The sequence below is a fragment of the Zonotrichia leucophrys genome, chromosome 3 (genome assembly GCF_028769735.1).
Source record: "Zonotrichia leucophrys gambelii isolate GWCS_2022_RI chromosome 3, RI_Zleu_2.0, whole genome shotgun sequence".
Taxonomy (NCBI): domain Eukaryota; kingdom Metazoa; phylum Chordata; class Aves; order Passeriformes; family Passerellidae; genus Zonotrichia; species Zonotrichia leucophrys.
Genome location: NC_088172.1, coordinates 30,488,626 through 30,506,510, shown reverse-complemented (window position 1 = coordinate 30,506,510; position 17,885 = coordinate 30,488,626). Strand labels below are relative to the sequence as shown.

Here is a 17,885-nt window from a genome sequence, read left to right as displayed (position 1 = left end):
TGTTTTCAGAAATGCCCATTAGCTTTTGTAGATAGATTTCTTTTGACCCATTTTGGTTTGGTTTGGGTTTGTTCGTGTGTTTGGGGTTTTTTTTGGCGGGGAGGGGGGGTGTTTTGTTTAGGATATTTTTGAGGAGCTCAGAGCCTGCTTGTGACAGGAGCTACCAACTTTCATTTCTGATTAGAGATGAAGGTTTTTTGAAGAGCAAGGGCTAGTACTGTCCAGAACTGATGTCTAAATTGAAAATACCCAAAATATAAGGTTTGCTGGTCGGTTTCCTTTGATATGGTGTTCATGTACACTAAACATAAGTAAGTGCAAGCAGAGCAGTAAGAACTCACTTTCTGTACGCTGTACAATCACATGATAGTTTGGTCTGGAAGGAACCTTTAAAGTTATTTTGTGCAACACCCCCTACAATGAGCAGGAACATCATCACCTAGATCAGATCACTCAGAGCCCATCCAATCTGGCCTTGAATGTTTCCAGCAAAGGAGCATCCACCATCTCTCTGGACAGCCTGTGCCAGTGTAAAAATTCCTTCCTTATATGTAGTCTGAATTGACTCTCTCTTGTTTGTCACCATTTTTTCTTATAATCCCCCTTTAAGTGTTGAAGGGCTGCAAATGTCCTGTTTGTTTGTGTTTCAATACTCATGCTCTTCTCAGTGTGCAAGCTTTACAAGTATTCCAGTTTCCTTTTCATTTGCCATGTTAATGCCCATTGTAGATGTGTTTTTATTGCAAACTTAATTGAAAAAAGGGCACAAAAAATGGAAAATTTAAATCTGACTTGTAAACAAATCACTAACAAAGTGGCTTATAAAGGAGTGTTAATGAGGTGCCTTATATCTTTCTTCACTCTAAGGATAAATTTTTCTAGCTTTTTATGTTTTAAAAGAAATTGAGACCATCTTCTAGTGCATGTAGCCAGTTGCATAAAATGATTATTTGAATACTAGTCTGCTTTTTACCATTTCCACACTTCTGACCTAAGGGTGTATTTTTTTTCTTTTTCCTAAATAGAATGTTCAGTTCTGTTACATCTCCTTTCTGTGAAAATAAACTTTTTTTTTTCTTTTTTTGCCTTCTGAGGATGAATTATTTGGTAATGGATTTTATCTTTTGGAGACGTATCATGTCTCTGATAGTTTAAAACCCTGAACATTTCTATATAATTTGTACTATAAATTATAATTTGACTGTTTCCAGATATTCTGAAGATTTTTAGAAAAATATTGAGATTCAAGCTTCACTCATAAAAAAGTTATTTAGCTTCCATATGCTAATACTGGTAGTAAGAACAGCATTTTTATCAGTCATATGTGCAATATCTTTTGAGAAAAAGACCAGTGTTAACAGCCTTCTACTCCTGTTTCAAACTTTAGGAATGCAATATAATAATATAAAATGAGCATGCTAAATTTTCATCATGCAACAAATCATCTTGCATCTGTTCTGAATAGAGTCATATTGATTTTTAATCCAGTGTTGTTCACTGGAGTGGTGGCCACTTACTAAGATAAAATAGGAAAGATGAAAATTCTAAATGCAGGAAGACATTAAAGGTTATAAAGATGTAGGTCTCTATTCCATATGATATAATCACTGTCCAGGAAATATATTTATCTTTCTGATATAATAAATGACAAAACTGTTAAATATTCTCTAACTCTTGACAAAAAATATTTTGGAATATCACAGTTATTTTTGCACATTACTATCAGCTGTGTAGTATTTTGGCTTTAGATAGAGCAGTCAAAGTTGTCTGGGCATGTGTTTGTTATTGGTAAGAGCAGATCTAGGAAGATGCTGACATTTTTCATATCAGAAGAGCTTTGATATGGTGATGACCTATGGAGAAAATACCCTTTTCCCTGGGGTTTTCAAATCTGCAGTCAGATAACTTGGTAACTATTTGTCTTTTTTTCTCTTGAATGAAGCTTTGACAAGGTAAACCAGGCAAAGCTGTTGTGTTTCCAGTTCATCCAGGCATCGTTGCTGCTCAAGTGGTTTCCATGGGGAGACAAAGGGCAAAATCTGTCCCCCTCTCAGCACTGAGTCTGTTTAATGGAAAACCTTAGCTGAAAATGTCACTTTCATTGAGTTAGGAGCAAAGCTTGCTTTCCTACCAGAGTGGCTTTGGGTTATATGTTTGTTTCTTTTTTTCACCCAATTTTTACAACCTTTTAACCTCCAAAAGAAAACTGTATTTTAACTGAAACATCTTGGGATGGGAGTGGTGGACATTTTTCGATTCCTCTGTGCACAGAAGCTGCTGTTCCATGGTGGCTTGACCCCAGAGAAATCAGCAGATAGGATACTACTAACTCAGGTTCCAGTTGAGCTAATTTAAGCCAACAGAGATGCTGCAAGAGGATTTGGACAGAAAGTATGGTGACATTTATTTATAACTTTAGGTCTGTTTAGTTCATATTGACATTAAGGTAGTGAGATTACAAGTGAATATTCTGCTGGCCTAATTAATCTGTGTTAGAAGCACAAAACTTTAACTATGCTTTTCCTTTCAAGTTTCATTTAAGAGTTCTAGTATTTTTTTCCCACTCTTGTTGGTTTTTGCATTACTCTGACATAAAAATAAAGCTGCTAGTTAAGAAGCGAAAATTGAACATTTTTATAATTATTGAACAATTCATATAAATACTACAAGTGCAAAAAATGGGATATGGTATTAGGGACCATTTTAATTGTAACTTTGTCTTCCCTTAATAGTGGAAATGGTAACTCATCTACAACAGAGAAAGATCCACTCGGAGTCCTTGAAGGTATAATTTCTGCAGTGCATGCAAGCGTTGAAAAAGGGTAAGAGCTTCCTGTATGGATTCTTTGGGTGAGACTTTGAGAGATGCTTCTCATGAAATCTTTGAAGGTACAATACTGAATATGGATGATTTTTCTTCATGGATATATATAATGGGTTTGCACTTAATTTTCTAAGACTTTATTCTGGAACAGGCTATCATTTTTCATGTTAGAAGTCTGAGCTCTGACAGAAGCCTTTACTTGATCATTTGGAAGAAAGCACTGAACCTAAAATTTAGATAACTGTGTATTATAGTGAAATGAGAAAATGGTTTTTCAGCTGTGACTGCTGCAGATTGTATATCTACCAAGAGCATGTCACTGCTTTTATTTTAATTTAGTTGATAAATTGCAAATTATAATGATTCACTTTGAGATATCGTAATTTAGATATCTAAGTTTGTCCATATTTGTAAAGTATAGTGCAGAAATAATTTCCCAAATGCTGTATGATGCTTTACCACATTTTTTTCTCCTCTTTTGGGAATGTCCTTACTTCAGATCACATAATGGCCTCTATGTCTCACTGACATTTTCCATTTCACTTCCTGTAAAGAAAAGGAAGAAACAAAAAAAAAAATCCTTTTTTTCCCCCTAGATGTACAAATGAAGAATTCATGTATAATAATGATAATAAGATTCCCTACTTTCTGGTAGCCACACAAAAACAGTTACACTATTTTTTGAGGCTTCTGCAATGAAACTAAATGAGTTGAATGTTGGATACTGAAGTAGACTGAATTGATGTAAAGATTTGCAGTAAATATAATTTGCTGTATTCTAAGTTATAAAGGACGAGTCAGTACTATTTTATTCTGAGATACACTTTCTGGAGTCTTTTATTTGTATACTTCATCAACATTTAACTGCTGAAACAGTAGTCTGGAGTGAAAGTAATTATGATTGCAAGAGACTGTTTATATTCCTTTAAATATTTATTTATTAACTTAAAACTCAGCTACAATTTATGAAACAGAAATATTTTCCTCAGGAATACATATGTAAGCCTCAAGTGCACGCTCTACAAACTCTTGAAATATTCCAGCAAGTCCCTTTAATTCCCAGACTTTTAATTTACAGTTTGAATGCCACCTGTTCAGCAAAGGCATGTCTAATTCAGCTGGAGTTCTGTGCTAACAGCATCATTCGGACAGTATTAAGCCTAAGTAAAATTGAAATCCTTGTAATATGAAAACCTCACATGTCAATGTTTATTATTTCATAGCTGTAGGACAGGTTAACTTGGTATTTTCTGTCTCATATTACTTTCTCCGACTGTCTTGTTAAGACAAATGAGGGAAGATTAGTTACAAATTACACTCCACCAGGAGCCCCTTGCTCGGCTTTTTAAGAAAAAAGTTTGCTTGAGTTTGAAACATTACTGAAAGTTAAAACAGCATTAATTCATTTGGTATCTGTTAGTTTTTAGCCTCCAAGGGACATCACAGATTATTCTGTCTCCAGCTGTGAACTGCTTGGTCAGGTCATGGTGATCTGTGAACTGTGAATGCTTCCACACAGTTAAAATGTATTTGATAGAATTCACTTTCTGAATCAAATTATTTACTTAAGAGTTTTCCTAATTAACAAAGTCTGACCCTGAAACTTAGGAGTTTTAACATCTCTCGTTTTTTTCTTTCTAAGGATTTTGGACTTATTACAATCATTATCATGCTAAGAACTTAGAATGATCAAGCTGGCTAGAGATGGTACAGGAAAAAAAATAGGACTAGAGCTGTGAATAGGAGAAAATAATTTGTGTATGTGGAATGGAAGGAAAGGGCTTTTAAAGGAAGACAAAGAGTGCAGGGTGACAGTATGAATAAGCATTCCAAGATAAGTGTCATACTAAAAATGCAAGCATTCAAGCTGGTTTTCCATAAAGTCAGATGGTGTGGTAGTACAGGCATCAGTCAGGCCTGTACTACCCAGACCCCATGAAAAGTCTTGGACTTGCAGATGCTGACAGCCAGCACCACTGTATGGTACCAGGGTAGTTTATGGGAGAATATGTAAGTCTACAGATGGATTCCTATGGTATTACATGGTTGTTTGAAGTCCAGAAAAAGTTCTTATGCCACACAGCTATGCTCCTGGTTTACAAGGGCTGGTTTTCCTGCAGCCTCACAGAGGTCAGAGCTTGCATTTCCTGGTGTTAGGTATTTCTTACATCCTGAATGTGCTTTTTAAGTTTTAAAAATGCATGTAGTATTTTCATTATGATTATTACCTGAGACTGTTTAACGCAGTATTTTTTAATTACAGGGAGAAAATAGTTTCTTCAGATGACCTTCTGGAGTGGTTGAGACCTTTCTGTGGTGATGACTCCCTGCCAGTGAAGCCTCGCATCAGGGTATTGCAAATTCTGGAGCAAGCCTTCCATCTCAGTGATGAGGATAGCAAGCTGCTTGTGTACTTCAGGACACAGGCTGTTCTCAGAGCCTGCTGGCCTGAAACAAAGGTATTAATACTGATTGCTGCAAATTACAGCATTAAACTGTTTTGTGTGTGAGGATTACATAATGAATCACTGGTCTGCAGTATATGGTTGTGATGCATCCTGCTGTTTGGAAACTAATCCTACTTTCCTTTTTAAATCAAATTTCTGATACATTCTGATTCTTTGGAAAACAAAGTTACATAAAAGTAAAGGACTTCTCTAATTTTTGTTTAGGATCAGGAGTACATGATACTGAACTTGATGGAACACTAGTGATTTTCCTCCATTTCAAACATTGACTTTGATGTTTTTGTACCTTCTTTCTTTTCTGACCATTTTTTCTGTCAGTTTTATCTTCCCTCTTTATCTTCCACTTGGTGTCACATTTTACTCAGAATTAGAATGATAATTACTGGCCACTGGCCAGACTCTTTTAGTCTTGAGCCTTTAAATATTATTGTATGAATGTGTAACACTCTTGAAATCATGTGAATACCTCTTGCTGCATGTAGAATTGTTCAGAAGCAGAGTTACTTTTTGTTCATTTTCTAAGTGCCTCTCCCTATGCCAAGACCTTATAGAACAAAAATAGAATATTTCTAATAGTTCCCAAAAAAATCTATGAACAAACCCACTTTATATTCATATAAAACAAAAGCAATATCTCAGTTTTGACTTGCTGTGCTAAATTGATCCAAGGGAACAATCCTAATAAAAATCTTAAAAGGAAAAGAAAGTACTTATCTCTTCGTTTCTTTGGAAATTACTTTTTCTCTTGTATTTACAGTAATACCAGCATTTAACTCCTCAACTACTATGCAGGTGTCTCTGATTGGATTCTTCATGTCAATCCTTTCTCAGCATTTGTGTTGCCTGTGACCTGCTTTCCAATTCAAAATAATTTCCAATTATAAAACATTCAACTAGAGTATGTCTTAAGAAAACAAGATACAGGCAGATAATAGCTTTCAGCCATGTTTGTAGAAGACAGAAAAAGAACCTGTATTTGGCAGAAGCCTTATGAGACTCATTACAATTGTGATTTTACTTTAAATATTTATCAAAATTTTATTTTCTCCCATAGTTTTGTATGTCAGGATGTATAACTTTGCAAAAAGAAACTCCCATCCATTTGGTTACAAACCCTAATTTTAAGACTTAATTGAATGCATTTCATATGCTGCTGTCTCATGTGTAGCTCACTGCCCAGCAGAGCCCCCAGGGCTCCCTCAGCAGAGCTGAGACAGCCACAGCTGTGCTGTCCCCACCTGTGCTGTTCCAGGTGCAGCACAGCTGTTAAACCTTGTGCAAATTTTGTTGCCTCAGTTTTCCAGCCTGTTCAGGGCTCTCCATATAATCAGTTACTTTCAGTTTCCTGAAGGGATCTTTAGAATACTCCTAGTTTCAAGCAGGAAAACCTGGTTTTCTTTTTGCGAGGGAAGAAGTTTGTACTGGCTGAGCAACACTTCATCTGCTCATCGTAGAGTTGCTGATCACTTCAGTGCTTCACACTTTTCCTGATGAGTAAGCAAGTAGTACAAGCAGACATGTAATAAAGCTTGAAAAATGCACTAGATAAGCTCAAACCTTTCAGAGATAACTGTATGAAAATATATACACACCACCATAATACTAATTTCTCTGTATATACTATTTATTGTTTAGCTAAGTGTAGAAATAGCTTTCATGCTTAATAGTGAAAGCAGTGCTTAAATGTACATACATAGATGCACCCCAGTTTCTGCTACAGAGTGCAATTATAAGAATCCTATTGGAATATATTAAAAGTTATTCTCATTTTGATGTCAGCTTAAGCTCAGTGTGGTTGATAAGAACCCTTTCTTTTCTTCAGATATTTTGTGCTAGATAACTAATGTGTTATTAGACAGCACAGTCATGTTGGCTTGTCCATTAGATACCTGTCACTGAAAGTCAAAGTTTTTCACAAATGTCCAAGAAAATAAATAAGTGGTCTCAGATGTATTTATTTTGGATTTTTTCCTCTTTTAGTCAACTGATGTCAAATGCTAATCTACAAACTGATACGAGAAAAGCAAGTGATGGATTTGTTTGAGGTCCTACTGAGTTCGCATATTTTGTGAACTAACAAACAAGGAAAATATAATCATAAAATAACAGATTGAAAACTATACATTTCCCAGTCCTTTAGGTATATTAGTGGAACAAGAACACTGCAGAAGTCAGTGCTTACATGGTTGCTGGAAAGCAAAGAGAGAGGTTTCTGTATGAGCTTTGGCAGAGCATTATGGTTAAGACACAATTTTCTCATGCAAGTTCACACTAAAGGTAAGAAGACCTTTAAAAGCAACATTGTTTATAGAGGAGGGAGTATTGAAGGACAGCTTAAAAGTTTAATCAGGTTGCTGAGTAATCCTGAAAGAAGTAGTAGACAGGAGGAATCTCATGTTTCAAACTATGTCAGTCTGCCTGCCTTGTCTGTAGGCATCACTTTCACTAGTATCACTACACCTTTATCAATTTGGTCATCCTTTCTTATCCAGAAAAATAATTTAAAAAACCAATCACATCTTAAATAAGTGGGGAGGGAAGGGGCTGTGGATTGAATGCTGGTTTTAGATTTTATAGGAGTGTATTTAAAGGTTGGGTTTCAGGGCTTTTTAATGAACTTTAGATTGCAAATAGGTCAAAAATGCATTCATTATCTTGCTTCCAGATTGTTGTATTATTACTTGTGTGGCATTTCTTACATGCTTTTGGGGGATCCTTCTTCTCCTATAGCAGTCCTTGGCACAAAAAGGGACAGCAGATATTATAAAGTATGAATGTGGATTTCTATTTAATAAAGATAATTTTAATGATATTGCAGTGTTCAATTACCAGAAAACGTGTGAAAGCCACCCTCAGTGTGCCTACTAATCCTCTTAGACAGGCTTTGCATACATCAAGGAGGGACTTAATATTTAATTATGCTCTAGGTGCTGTAAGTAGTGGTCCCACAAATCAATGTGCTGGGAAACAGGCCAGCTCCTACAAAATTAAAAATGTACTTTATGGAAGCAGCTACCTATCAAACATTCAGAAACACAGTGATTTCCAGCTCTCTAATGATTAGTTAACAAAATTAAAAATTCAGGGGTCCTCATTTTTCAAAGGCTTGAGAGTCTTTAATTCACATTCCAGTAGCATCCCACGCGGTGGAGGAGGAGGAGGCATGCCTTGTTTTAATCCCCTTGATGAATTTTATCTGAGCTCTTCAGGTTCTGTAATTTTCTAGTTAACTGGTGCATGAAAAATATGGGTCAAAATACTGGCTTTTTCTATATTAAAAAATGTTGGAGGGGGAAGAAAGACATCATTTAGAATGTTGGTATCAAAATTTATCTTTATTCATCTAAGATGGGAAATCCATTTCTTTTCAAATAATATAAAAATATAGTCTGTAATGACTCAGTAGTGTCTAACAAGCCTGAAGTGTCAGCTAATAGGTTGTGTGTGTGTGTAGTTAGATGTTCAGCTCAGTGACCAGTTACAAGGCATAGGTTACAAAAATGAGTTGGGATTTTCTTCAGGAAGTTACAGGGGCACTAAAAAGCTTCTGGAAGTACACCAAGGCTTGCTTTCATATACAGAGTTATTCATTGTGAAGCTTCTACAAGACACACCTTTTCTTTAAAGGATTGTTTCATTATTATGCAAATGCAAAATGTAATTACTACTTGCATGCCACTTAAATGCAAATAGCTTTGTCATTTAGAGAAGGTAATCTCATTTAGCCTTTTCCCTCATATTGTTGTATTATAGTTTTTTCATGATCTTGGGGTATAGAGAGCTGCTGAGGGCTAAATGTTTTTGAAAATTTGAAGGAATGTCTATTAAGGATTTAAAAGTGTAACTTTGGGCGCTTCTCTTATTTATTTTTTTTCTAAAGTTTGGCTTTGAAATATTGACAGATTAATTGGTGTTGTGTGTGTGGGATGTGCCCAAAACATTTTCCTTCTTTCCTGCCTGTGTGGCAGTTGATGTATGGCATATGCAAACTTGTTTTTCAGCAACCTTAGTAATGTCTGCATTGACTTTCCGAGAGCTTGGGGTGACTGTCAAGACTCCGTTGCTACTTTGTTCATCTTTTAACCCTGTTAATGAAAAATGTGCAATGAAAAATGTGTTAATGAAAAATGGTGTTTCTTCACACTAGTTCCTTGAGAAAGGTCTCAATGGGGATATCAATGTCCAGTGATTTTCAGCTTTTTTCCCATTTCCTCTTCTCATGTCATAGATTTAAACATGAGAAGTCCATTTTGTTGAAGCCATTTATCAGGTAACAATGGAACGTGTATTTAGTTTAATCTGGCAAAACACAAGGGAAGGAGCTGTATCTGTTTTATCCTCAGCCATCTTTTATTTGTGAAAAATGCTTAATTAGAAGAAAGATTTATGTTCCTATCAACTCTGAGTCAATTTGTTATGATGTTGTTTATAATTCTAGAGACATTGTTTCTCTGCTGGTAATGCATAAAAATTAAGCTTAAGAAATTTAATTTAAGTTTTAATTAATATTTTAAAACACTAATTTCCACTCCTTGAGGATGCAATTCATCCATATGAAAACATGTGATTTTTTTTCAGGGAACATAAATTGTAGCGTGTATGATTAATTAAATACTTTTAGATGCAAATGAAATATTCTCCATTAACTACACAAGTATAGCAGATAAGACAAAGTGTAAAGAAAAGCAGCAGTGTGAGTGCACACAAGTTTTGAATTGAGCCCTGGGCACTGCAATGCTCTGTCACCAGTAGCAGTTGCTTCAAAGGAAGATAAGAATGTTCTGGAGGGATTGATGGGGGATCATTCACTTTCTCTCATAGGTCTTTTGTAATGAAGGTTTAAGTGCAGAATGGTTGAAACAGTGTATTAGCAGTTTTGATCCCAGAAAAATTAAGGGCTTATTAGCAATATAACCAGACTTCTGTTATTATATTTCAAAGAAATCAGTGGATAAACTGTGATTCAACCTTGGGTACCCCCTGCTAAATTTTCAGCCTTAGAACACACCATGCATCACTGAGCACAAAACATCCTGAAACTTTGTGAAGGAGGGATGCCATCCAGAGGGACCTGGACAGGCTCAAAAAGTGGGCCCATGGGAATCTCATATGAGTTTTACAAGATCAAGTGCTGGTGCTGCACCTGGACCAGGGAAAGTCCTGGTGTCAGTCCTGGTGTCATCCTGGGGGATGAGCAAACAGATCACAGCAGCCCTGCTGAGAAGGACTTGGGGATGCTATGGGTGAGAGGCTGGACATGACCCAGCCATGTGCCCCTGCAGCCCAGAAAGGCAAATGTGCCCTGGGCTGCATCCAAAGCAGCGTGGGCAGCAGGGGAGGGAGGGGATTCTGCCCCTCTGCCCTGCCCTGCCCTGCCCTGGTGAGACCCCACCTGCAGTGCTGCAGCCAGCCCTGGAGTCTCCATGAGCAGAAGGCTGTTGGAGTGCATCCAGAGGAGGCCACCAAGATGATTTGAGAGAGGGAGCACCTCTCTTGTGAGGAAAGGCTGAGTTCTGGGATGACCTAAATATGACCAGGCTTTTAGCAACCTGGTCTAGTGGAAGGTGTCCCTGCCCATGGCAGGGGTGTTGGAACTGGATGCTTTCTAAGGTCCCTTCCAACCCAAAGCATTCTGTGGTTCTGTGACTTAACCTTTTTATGTGATTTGTTAAGTTTTGTGGTTTTTTAGGATATTGAAATCCATAAAATCAAATTTTTTATTCACTACACTTTTTCCCTTATTCTGTTGTTTATTCTCAGTAACCTATTCCAGTCACACCACCTCCTCCACAGCTTTTTCTCTCTATAAGTATCCTCTCCTCTATCTCGAAACCCACTGTGATATGTAGTACACCTCCTGAGAAAGGTAATTGGAGAAATGAATATGCTGTCCTTGTGGAAATTAAGACTCCATGGTTATGCATCCCAGCACCTTGATTGCTCTCCTGACTTCATCTGTACATCAACCAGAGGTCTCTGGATTTCATTCAGCGAGGCTCAGGTTACTGTTTTGACTTGATTAGACTAATTTAGCATATTTTAAAATGCAGTAGTGTTACCATTGTTACATTTTATTTGCCATCATAGAGTCGTTTACTTACCTAAGACTTTTTTTAAGTCTTTTGGAGGTTTCTTTTGACATAAACTAGCCTTGACAATCATTTGTCTGTGTTTTTGTCTTTTCCATGCTTGCAGTCTCCCCAAAACAGAGTTTATGTAAACAAGGAAGCAGCCATAAACCCATGAGAAATTCTACTTTTTACCTTTACTATTTGGTTATAAACTGCTTTTTTTTGTTTACATTTTTGGGTTTTTTTCCTCTTAGTAGATTATGCCCTTCAATGTTTCTAGTCAGGAATGTAGTTCTAAGCCCTTTGAAAATATAAGTGAATTGTAAAACTGTTTTTCTTTAGGCATTTTTAGTGTTAGTATCTTAAATTAGTGTGTTTTTATTAATAACTGTGATAATAGATGCTGTTCTTTTTTCCAAACAGTTTTCTTATTCCATCAGCCATTGTGCTTGTTGACAATTCTTATTTAGAGATCTGCAAACTCTGTATCATCTGAGTGACCTCACTCAGGTATTCTTAAAATAGTTCTTACTTAATAAGAATTTGTGATGTTTCATGTTGATTGAGAGAGTGAGGGGCTCTTTTTCCACATTGCTGCTTTTGTTACTCAGGGACCCAGCTATCAAGACTGTGACTGCATCAGCCACACCAAATCAAAAAGAAAACCACCAACTGCAATGCTTCTGTAATGCCATTTGGTATGACAGGTGCTGCCTGCCCTATTCGGATTATTTTTATGTCTGCAACAGAGCTACTCACTTATTTCAGTTTTTACAGCTCAAATAATTTTGTGATAACCACCTACCTGGTATTTTATTTGCTCCTGCCTAGATCATAACAACAATGAAGGAATTGTTCTTTTTTTTTAACTGGAAAGAGTAATACTGAAATAATTGGAGTTGACATCAACAATCTTCTGTTCCTATAAGACAGTGTCTTAGTTTAGTTGGAGTCTTTCTTTTTAGAAATATATCTTTGACTTTTCTAGTCCTGCCTCTTTGCAGGAAGATGTTTTGGAAGTACTAATTCTGAAAATGTTTCACTTACATGTAAACAGCTTTTAAAAGAATTTTTCTTTATTAGCAAGAATTGCAGACTTTGGTTATCAAGACAGCAGTTATGCATGGGGTGAATACTGTGAGCTTGTGGATGCTGCTTGATGGTAGTGATGATTAGAAGGGAAAATTAGAAACCACTTGTGTATGATATAAAGGAAATGGCTGAAGCTGAGTTAACAGCTTAAAAGATATATATAAACATGAAAATCTTGTCATTTCTGGGCTGTATCTTCTAATGCTGTTGTCTGCTCTGTTAGAGTATTTAAATAATATATAAATTCTGAATTACAAAACAATGATTAGTAGTTGGTGCATACACAGAAGACTACTTAACATGCCTGTGAGTCCCTCATGTTGCACAGGTGTGAGTTTTAACTATACATGCATCCAGATTTTTACATATTAGCACACACCTACTCAATATACAATTTAAATAACGTATGTTAGTCCTGTCTCTTTCAGTTCCATCTAGCTAGCTATAGGAGTCTTTCAAAAGCATCTTTTTTTCATTATTTGCCATTATTCTCCCTACCAATATCTATGTACAGTCCTCAGAGGTTTTCTCTGTACTTGCAGATTAGGACATAGTCTCCTGCAGAATACAAATGAATGGATTTTGTTTTCTGCACGAGTTACTCATTTTTATGCATTAGGCAACACATTTGTTTTTATTGAATTTATATGCATTTCTTAGTGAGCTGCATATGAAGCAGATAAGGAATTAAACAATATATAAATCACTTCAGAAGAAAAAAGTTCTTGGGTATTTCTATAAGAACTCAACATGTGGCTGTGCCTTAGTTTGATTCATCACCAGTAGGCTTTTTGTTGATTTGTTTTTTTAACTTGAATCTCATAACTTGCATGTCTTGTACACTGGCTTTAATTTGAGCAGGATTTTACCTGTTCTATTATGTGCATGTCTTTAGTTTCTGCATGCAGCAAGCTTGCATATGTGCTCAGAATTCAGTAATAGTTTTAATATGTGAAGCCCAGCTCTCAGGAAAGTGCAAGAACGCCTGACTTCAGAGTTCTTCCTCCTCTGGGATATAAGGCACAGGTTGTGAGCAGTGAGTTTGTTCATGCAAAACCCTTGATTGCAGTTTTAATTTTGAATTGATTGCTCCAAGATTGTAGTTTTGATAGCAGACACTTCCCTCTGCTCTGTCTGACAGTGTTTATGGCTTTCAGTCTAGGTCAGAGCTGCCCCTGGTCAGTGAGTCCAGCTCCTGGCCCTGCACAGGACACCCCAGGAGTCACAAGTCACACCCTGTGCCTGAGAGCATTGCCCAGACACTTCCTGAGCCCTGTCAGGCTGGTGCTGTGCCCACTTCTCTGGGGAGCCTCTTCCAGTGCCCAGCCACCTCTCCTGGTGGAGAACCTTTTCCTGATATCCAGCCTAAACCTCCCTGACACAGTCCTTGTAAAGTGGTTGGGGATTTTTGTATTTTTTTTGTTGGTTGGTTTTGTTGTTTTTAGTAACTATCTCTTAATAAAACTTGCTTTGCATTAATTGGGAAAACTCCATAAGCATAGCCTCATAAAAGCTGCTTTCAAGCAAGGGAATTTAATCTGCAACAAACTGGATCATGTTTTAGCTGTTGTGTTTTTTCATTAAACAAGAGCTAAATCCTGTCATTATACAAGAGCATTTTGTGAGGCCAGTGAAACTGGTTTTTAAAGTTGCCATGTCTCAGCTGTGACTTACTACCACATAAACTTCCATTTCCCAAAATGTGTTGAAAGTAGAATTATCAAAATGTGAACTAGAGTAGATAGAGAAAGCAAGATCAAAACAGCCTATTCAACTCTGATAGGCTAATTTGCCCTTGACTTTCTCCATCCTGTTTATCCTGGCCCATATACTGATGGACCAGTGGCTAAATGGTCGTGGTTTGTTTTTCCAAGCCTGTTATTAGTCTCCCCAGCCTGACCCTGTTGTGTCCTGGAGGATTTTCCCCTCAAATTTAGGATTTTCCCCTCAATCACAATTTACAAGTTGTTTAATGTGGATTTTTTAAAATGAAATCCTAGTTCAGAAATAATGGGATGCTGGTGTATGTTGCAGGGTGTAGCAGTTTTGGTTTTGCCTTGAAAAAGGGTTTACTGTTTCTCTAGCATGTGAAAATCTTGAATAAGATGTTTAATATGTGCTTGTGGTTTTGCATTGTTTCACAAGTATATAATGTGTCTAGCATCAAAGCTGATAGGATTTCTAACATCTTGAAAGAGTTTGAAGATGGTGAAATAAATAATAGCCTTTAAAAGCTCCTAATCTTACATGTGCAGATTCAGTAGCTGTGCAATTTCAGGAAGAGTTGTATAGCGTTGAAGATTGTGTTTGGTTTTGGGGGTTTTTTGACTGATTTTTGCCATTTGTGTTCATATTAGGAATAACTGACTTTAAAATTTCTATTTAACTTGTAATTTTACATGTCCTTTGGAAAAACTTTTAACTTTGCAGCCTTGTACTGGTGGTAGGTTTCAGTAAGTTATATTTGTGCAGACTTTCAGTAGCTCCATAGATAGCAGCACAGCAGGGAATGACAGATTACAGCCTGACATACAAAGTGGAAGGACTACTTTCTTCAGTGACCATACCCTACTGGCCTGTTGTATAGGAAGGAGTTTTCTTTGCTGATTTAGTTAATTAGATTGTGAACTCTTTGGGGCAAGGCTGCTGAATTTTTGAGCCATGAACAGCACATCAAGATGGCAGTTGCAGGAATGCAATCAAATTGCTACCAATCCTTTTAGTTGTTGTTTATAAACCATGGTAAGCCCTGGCTAATAAGTGGAAATTTTAGCATCAGTGTTCCCTATTTCAAATTTGAATAAAATCTTTGATGTCACATCTGCCTATTACTTTGAGATGCAGCACAGATAAATTCTCTATCACTACAGCTTGGGCAGGGGGGTGAGGAGATATATAAAATCAGCATTTTACAAGGAAGTTCTGAGAAATTGCAGAACAATTGTCTATTGTAGCAATAAAGGACCAGTCAAATGCTTGCTTAGTGCTTCTATTTTGAATGCCATTTTAATTCAAATTTATGTTGCAGTGTTGAACATGAACATATTTTGAAATACTTACATTTACCATCTGGTAGATGTAATAAAATTAATTTTATAATCATGTAAAACAGTAAGATTTTGGTTGCATTCCTTGGTAATTTTTCTGCCTTGAGGACAGCGAGTTGCTTTTAAGCATGGATATAGCTTTTCTCAATAAACAAGCAATTATAGTGAAAATATTTTTCTGATTTCATTTATAAATGTCCTTATAATTTATCTCCTTTGTAGTCAGCAAAATCTGTTGATGAAAGCTGTGGCTCTGTCACACTGACACAGAGTAAAAATTGAATAGATACCAGTGGGCAGAGGGAGGTCGGAGTCTGTCTGCATCAGTTTTCCTGCTCACCATTCTCATACAGAAATAACATTTTTCTGTTATCTCAGAGGAAGGAGAGAGTTGAATTGACTGGGTCTTTTTATTGGCATTTCCATTTTTTTTTTTTCAAACAAAAGGCACTCTCATCAGCCAAGTCAGTCAGCATGATTGTCAAATTAAACAGCTTTAGCAATAAAGCATTTACAGGACTATCAGATGTGTCTGTTCTGTTGGATCAGGAGACCATTACATTAGTGGATATCTTTAACTTAAGGACACAGTTCAGATACAGCAACATTTCAAAGCTGCTGTAAATACTGGTTTTAACTTTGATTTCAGGAGTGAGATAATGTACCAAACTGAACCACTGATTATGCAGTGTTTTAGTTTGGTACATTATCTCACTCCTCTGCCATGCCAAAGGCTTTTTTTTATCAGGTCATGTGTGATTTCCACAGTTTTATTAAGCTTCATCATTCTTCAAGTGCATAATCTTACAGTTTTTGTAAAACTTTAGGTTTCCAGAAGCTACATAGCTAACTTGTGAGGCAACTTTTCATATTTGGACTCCTTCATCCATACCACAGGTGATGAGTATGAATCAAATAACAAATCTGTAGAATAACATTATGAGTCAAAACTTAGTGCATTGATAGGCGATAAACTGAGTGCCTTCAACATTTTGGGCATCTAATAGGATCTAATCTGTGAGGAAAGAGTCTTGTAAGATTTAAGGTAAGTCCAAAAGATTTGATCATAAGGCAGAAAATTGGATTTATTTGAAGAGAAATTTTAGGCGCACCGAGTTTTTAATTCAACACTGAATCTCTCGTAGGCTATGATGAGCTCATGCTGTTTGTGTAGCCAGTATTTTGCTTTGTGAATTTCCTGTATGATTTTTTTGAGGGAGCCATTACCATATACAGATGTTTGTATATTCTCAATTCTGAACATATGTAGTCCCTCAGTAATGAAATTGTGTGTTTTAACAGTTTAACATAAGGTTTGGCTTTACTTAATTTGTGTTTTGTTTTATAATCTATCATGAGGATAATTTCTACAATTAATTCCCCTAATTGACTTTCCCATTGTGGTAAATATTTGTGCAGCCTTTTAATGAGAAACATGATGCCAGCTGTGTTCTACTGCCAAAGAGACTGCCTGAAACTGAGGACAGTCAAGTCAGAATTGAGCAAATCTGTTGTTAAAACTGAAAACCCTGCTTCCCTTTTCCTTGCTTTTGTTGTTTTGTGGTTTGTTTGATTTTTTTATTCCACTTGTTTTTCATATTTCTTTGGGTTCATCTGAAGTTCATGCCTAGCTATGGACCTCATTATTCTGTTTATTGACAGGTTCTTTACAGGCACTTGTGTTAAGAGGGCTCTGAGCAGTTCATGGTGGGTTATCTTGGCATGATTAACCTCAGAGTGATTTAGAAAGATATTCTGGGGTTTTGTTTAAAAAAAAAAAAAAAAAGAAGGGAAAGCAGAGTGCTATTGTCCCAGTACCCTGTTTACAACATTCAGAGTCATCTGAATAGATCATCCAAAATTGTTACAAAGAGAGTGTTCAATTAAAAGTGGATTTTTTAAAAATCTGTTATTACAACAAAACTGAGGTGACTAGCCCCAGCACCTCATCTCAGCTAGCTTTCACTTTGTGAAGGTGAAATTTCTACCTTCTTACACAGAGCTTGCTCTGTTTCTGCTGTGGGAGGAATCTGCTTCCTCACTGTGCTCTCCCCAGACTCAGAAAGCAAAGACAGTAATACAGAGCAAAATTTAAGTTCTCTCTGTGTGTTTTATATAGATCAATCCATCTGTCTGTCTAGATATATGTATGTATATATATACAGACACATAGTAAATATAAATGAAAACCTCATTCCTATGTGCTGTTTCAAGATATCGCTTCCTTCTAGCAAGGAACTGTCACTGAAACCTCTCTTGCTTCACATTAAAGGGAAGTGACATGCATCTAAAATGTCATAAAAAGAGTGAGTTTTCTCTAGTCTTTTAAAAAGCACAAATCATTAACACCATAGAAAGTTCACTTAATTTTTATTACTCTTAT

At 36.5% G+C, this 17,885-nt stretch overlaps 1 protein-coding gene across 2 annotated transcripts in view; it reads left to right on the top strand.

Annotated features, from left to right (window-relative positions):
- NBAS (NBAS subunit of NRZ tethering complex) overlaps window positions 1–17,885 on the top strand; it is a 167,167-nt gene that overhangs the window by 125,994 nt on the left and 23,288 nt on the right. For both annotated transcript variants that reach the window (XM_064707739.1, XM_064707738.1), the window contains 2 exons: window positions 2,733–2,822; window positions 5,088–5,283. In XM_064707739.1, the coding sequence (XP_064563809.1) occupies window positions 2,733–2,822; window positions 5,088–5,283 (286 nt within the window). The remainder of the gene's footprint in view (window positions 1–2,732; window positions 2,823–5,087; window positions 5,284–17,885) is intronic.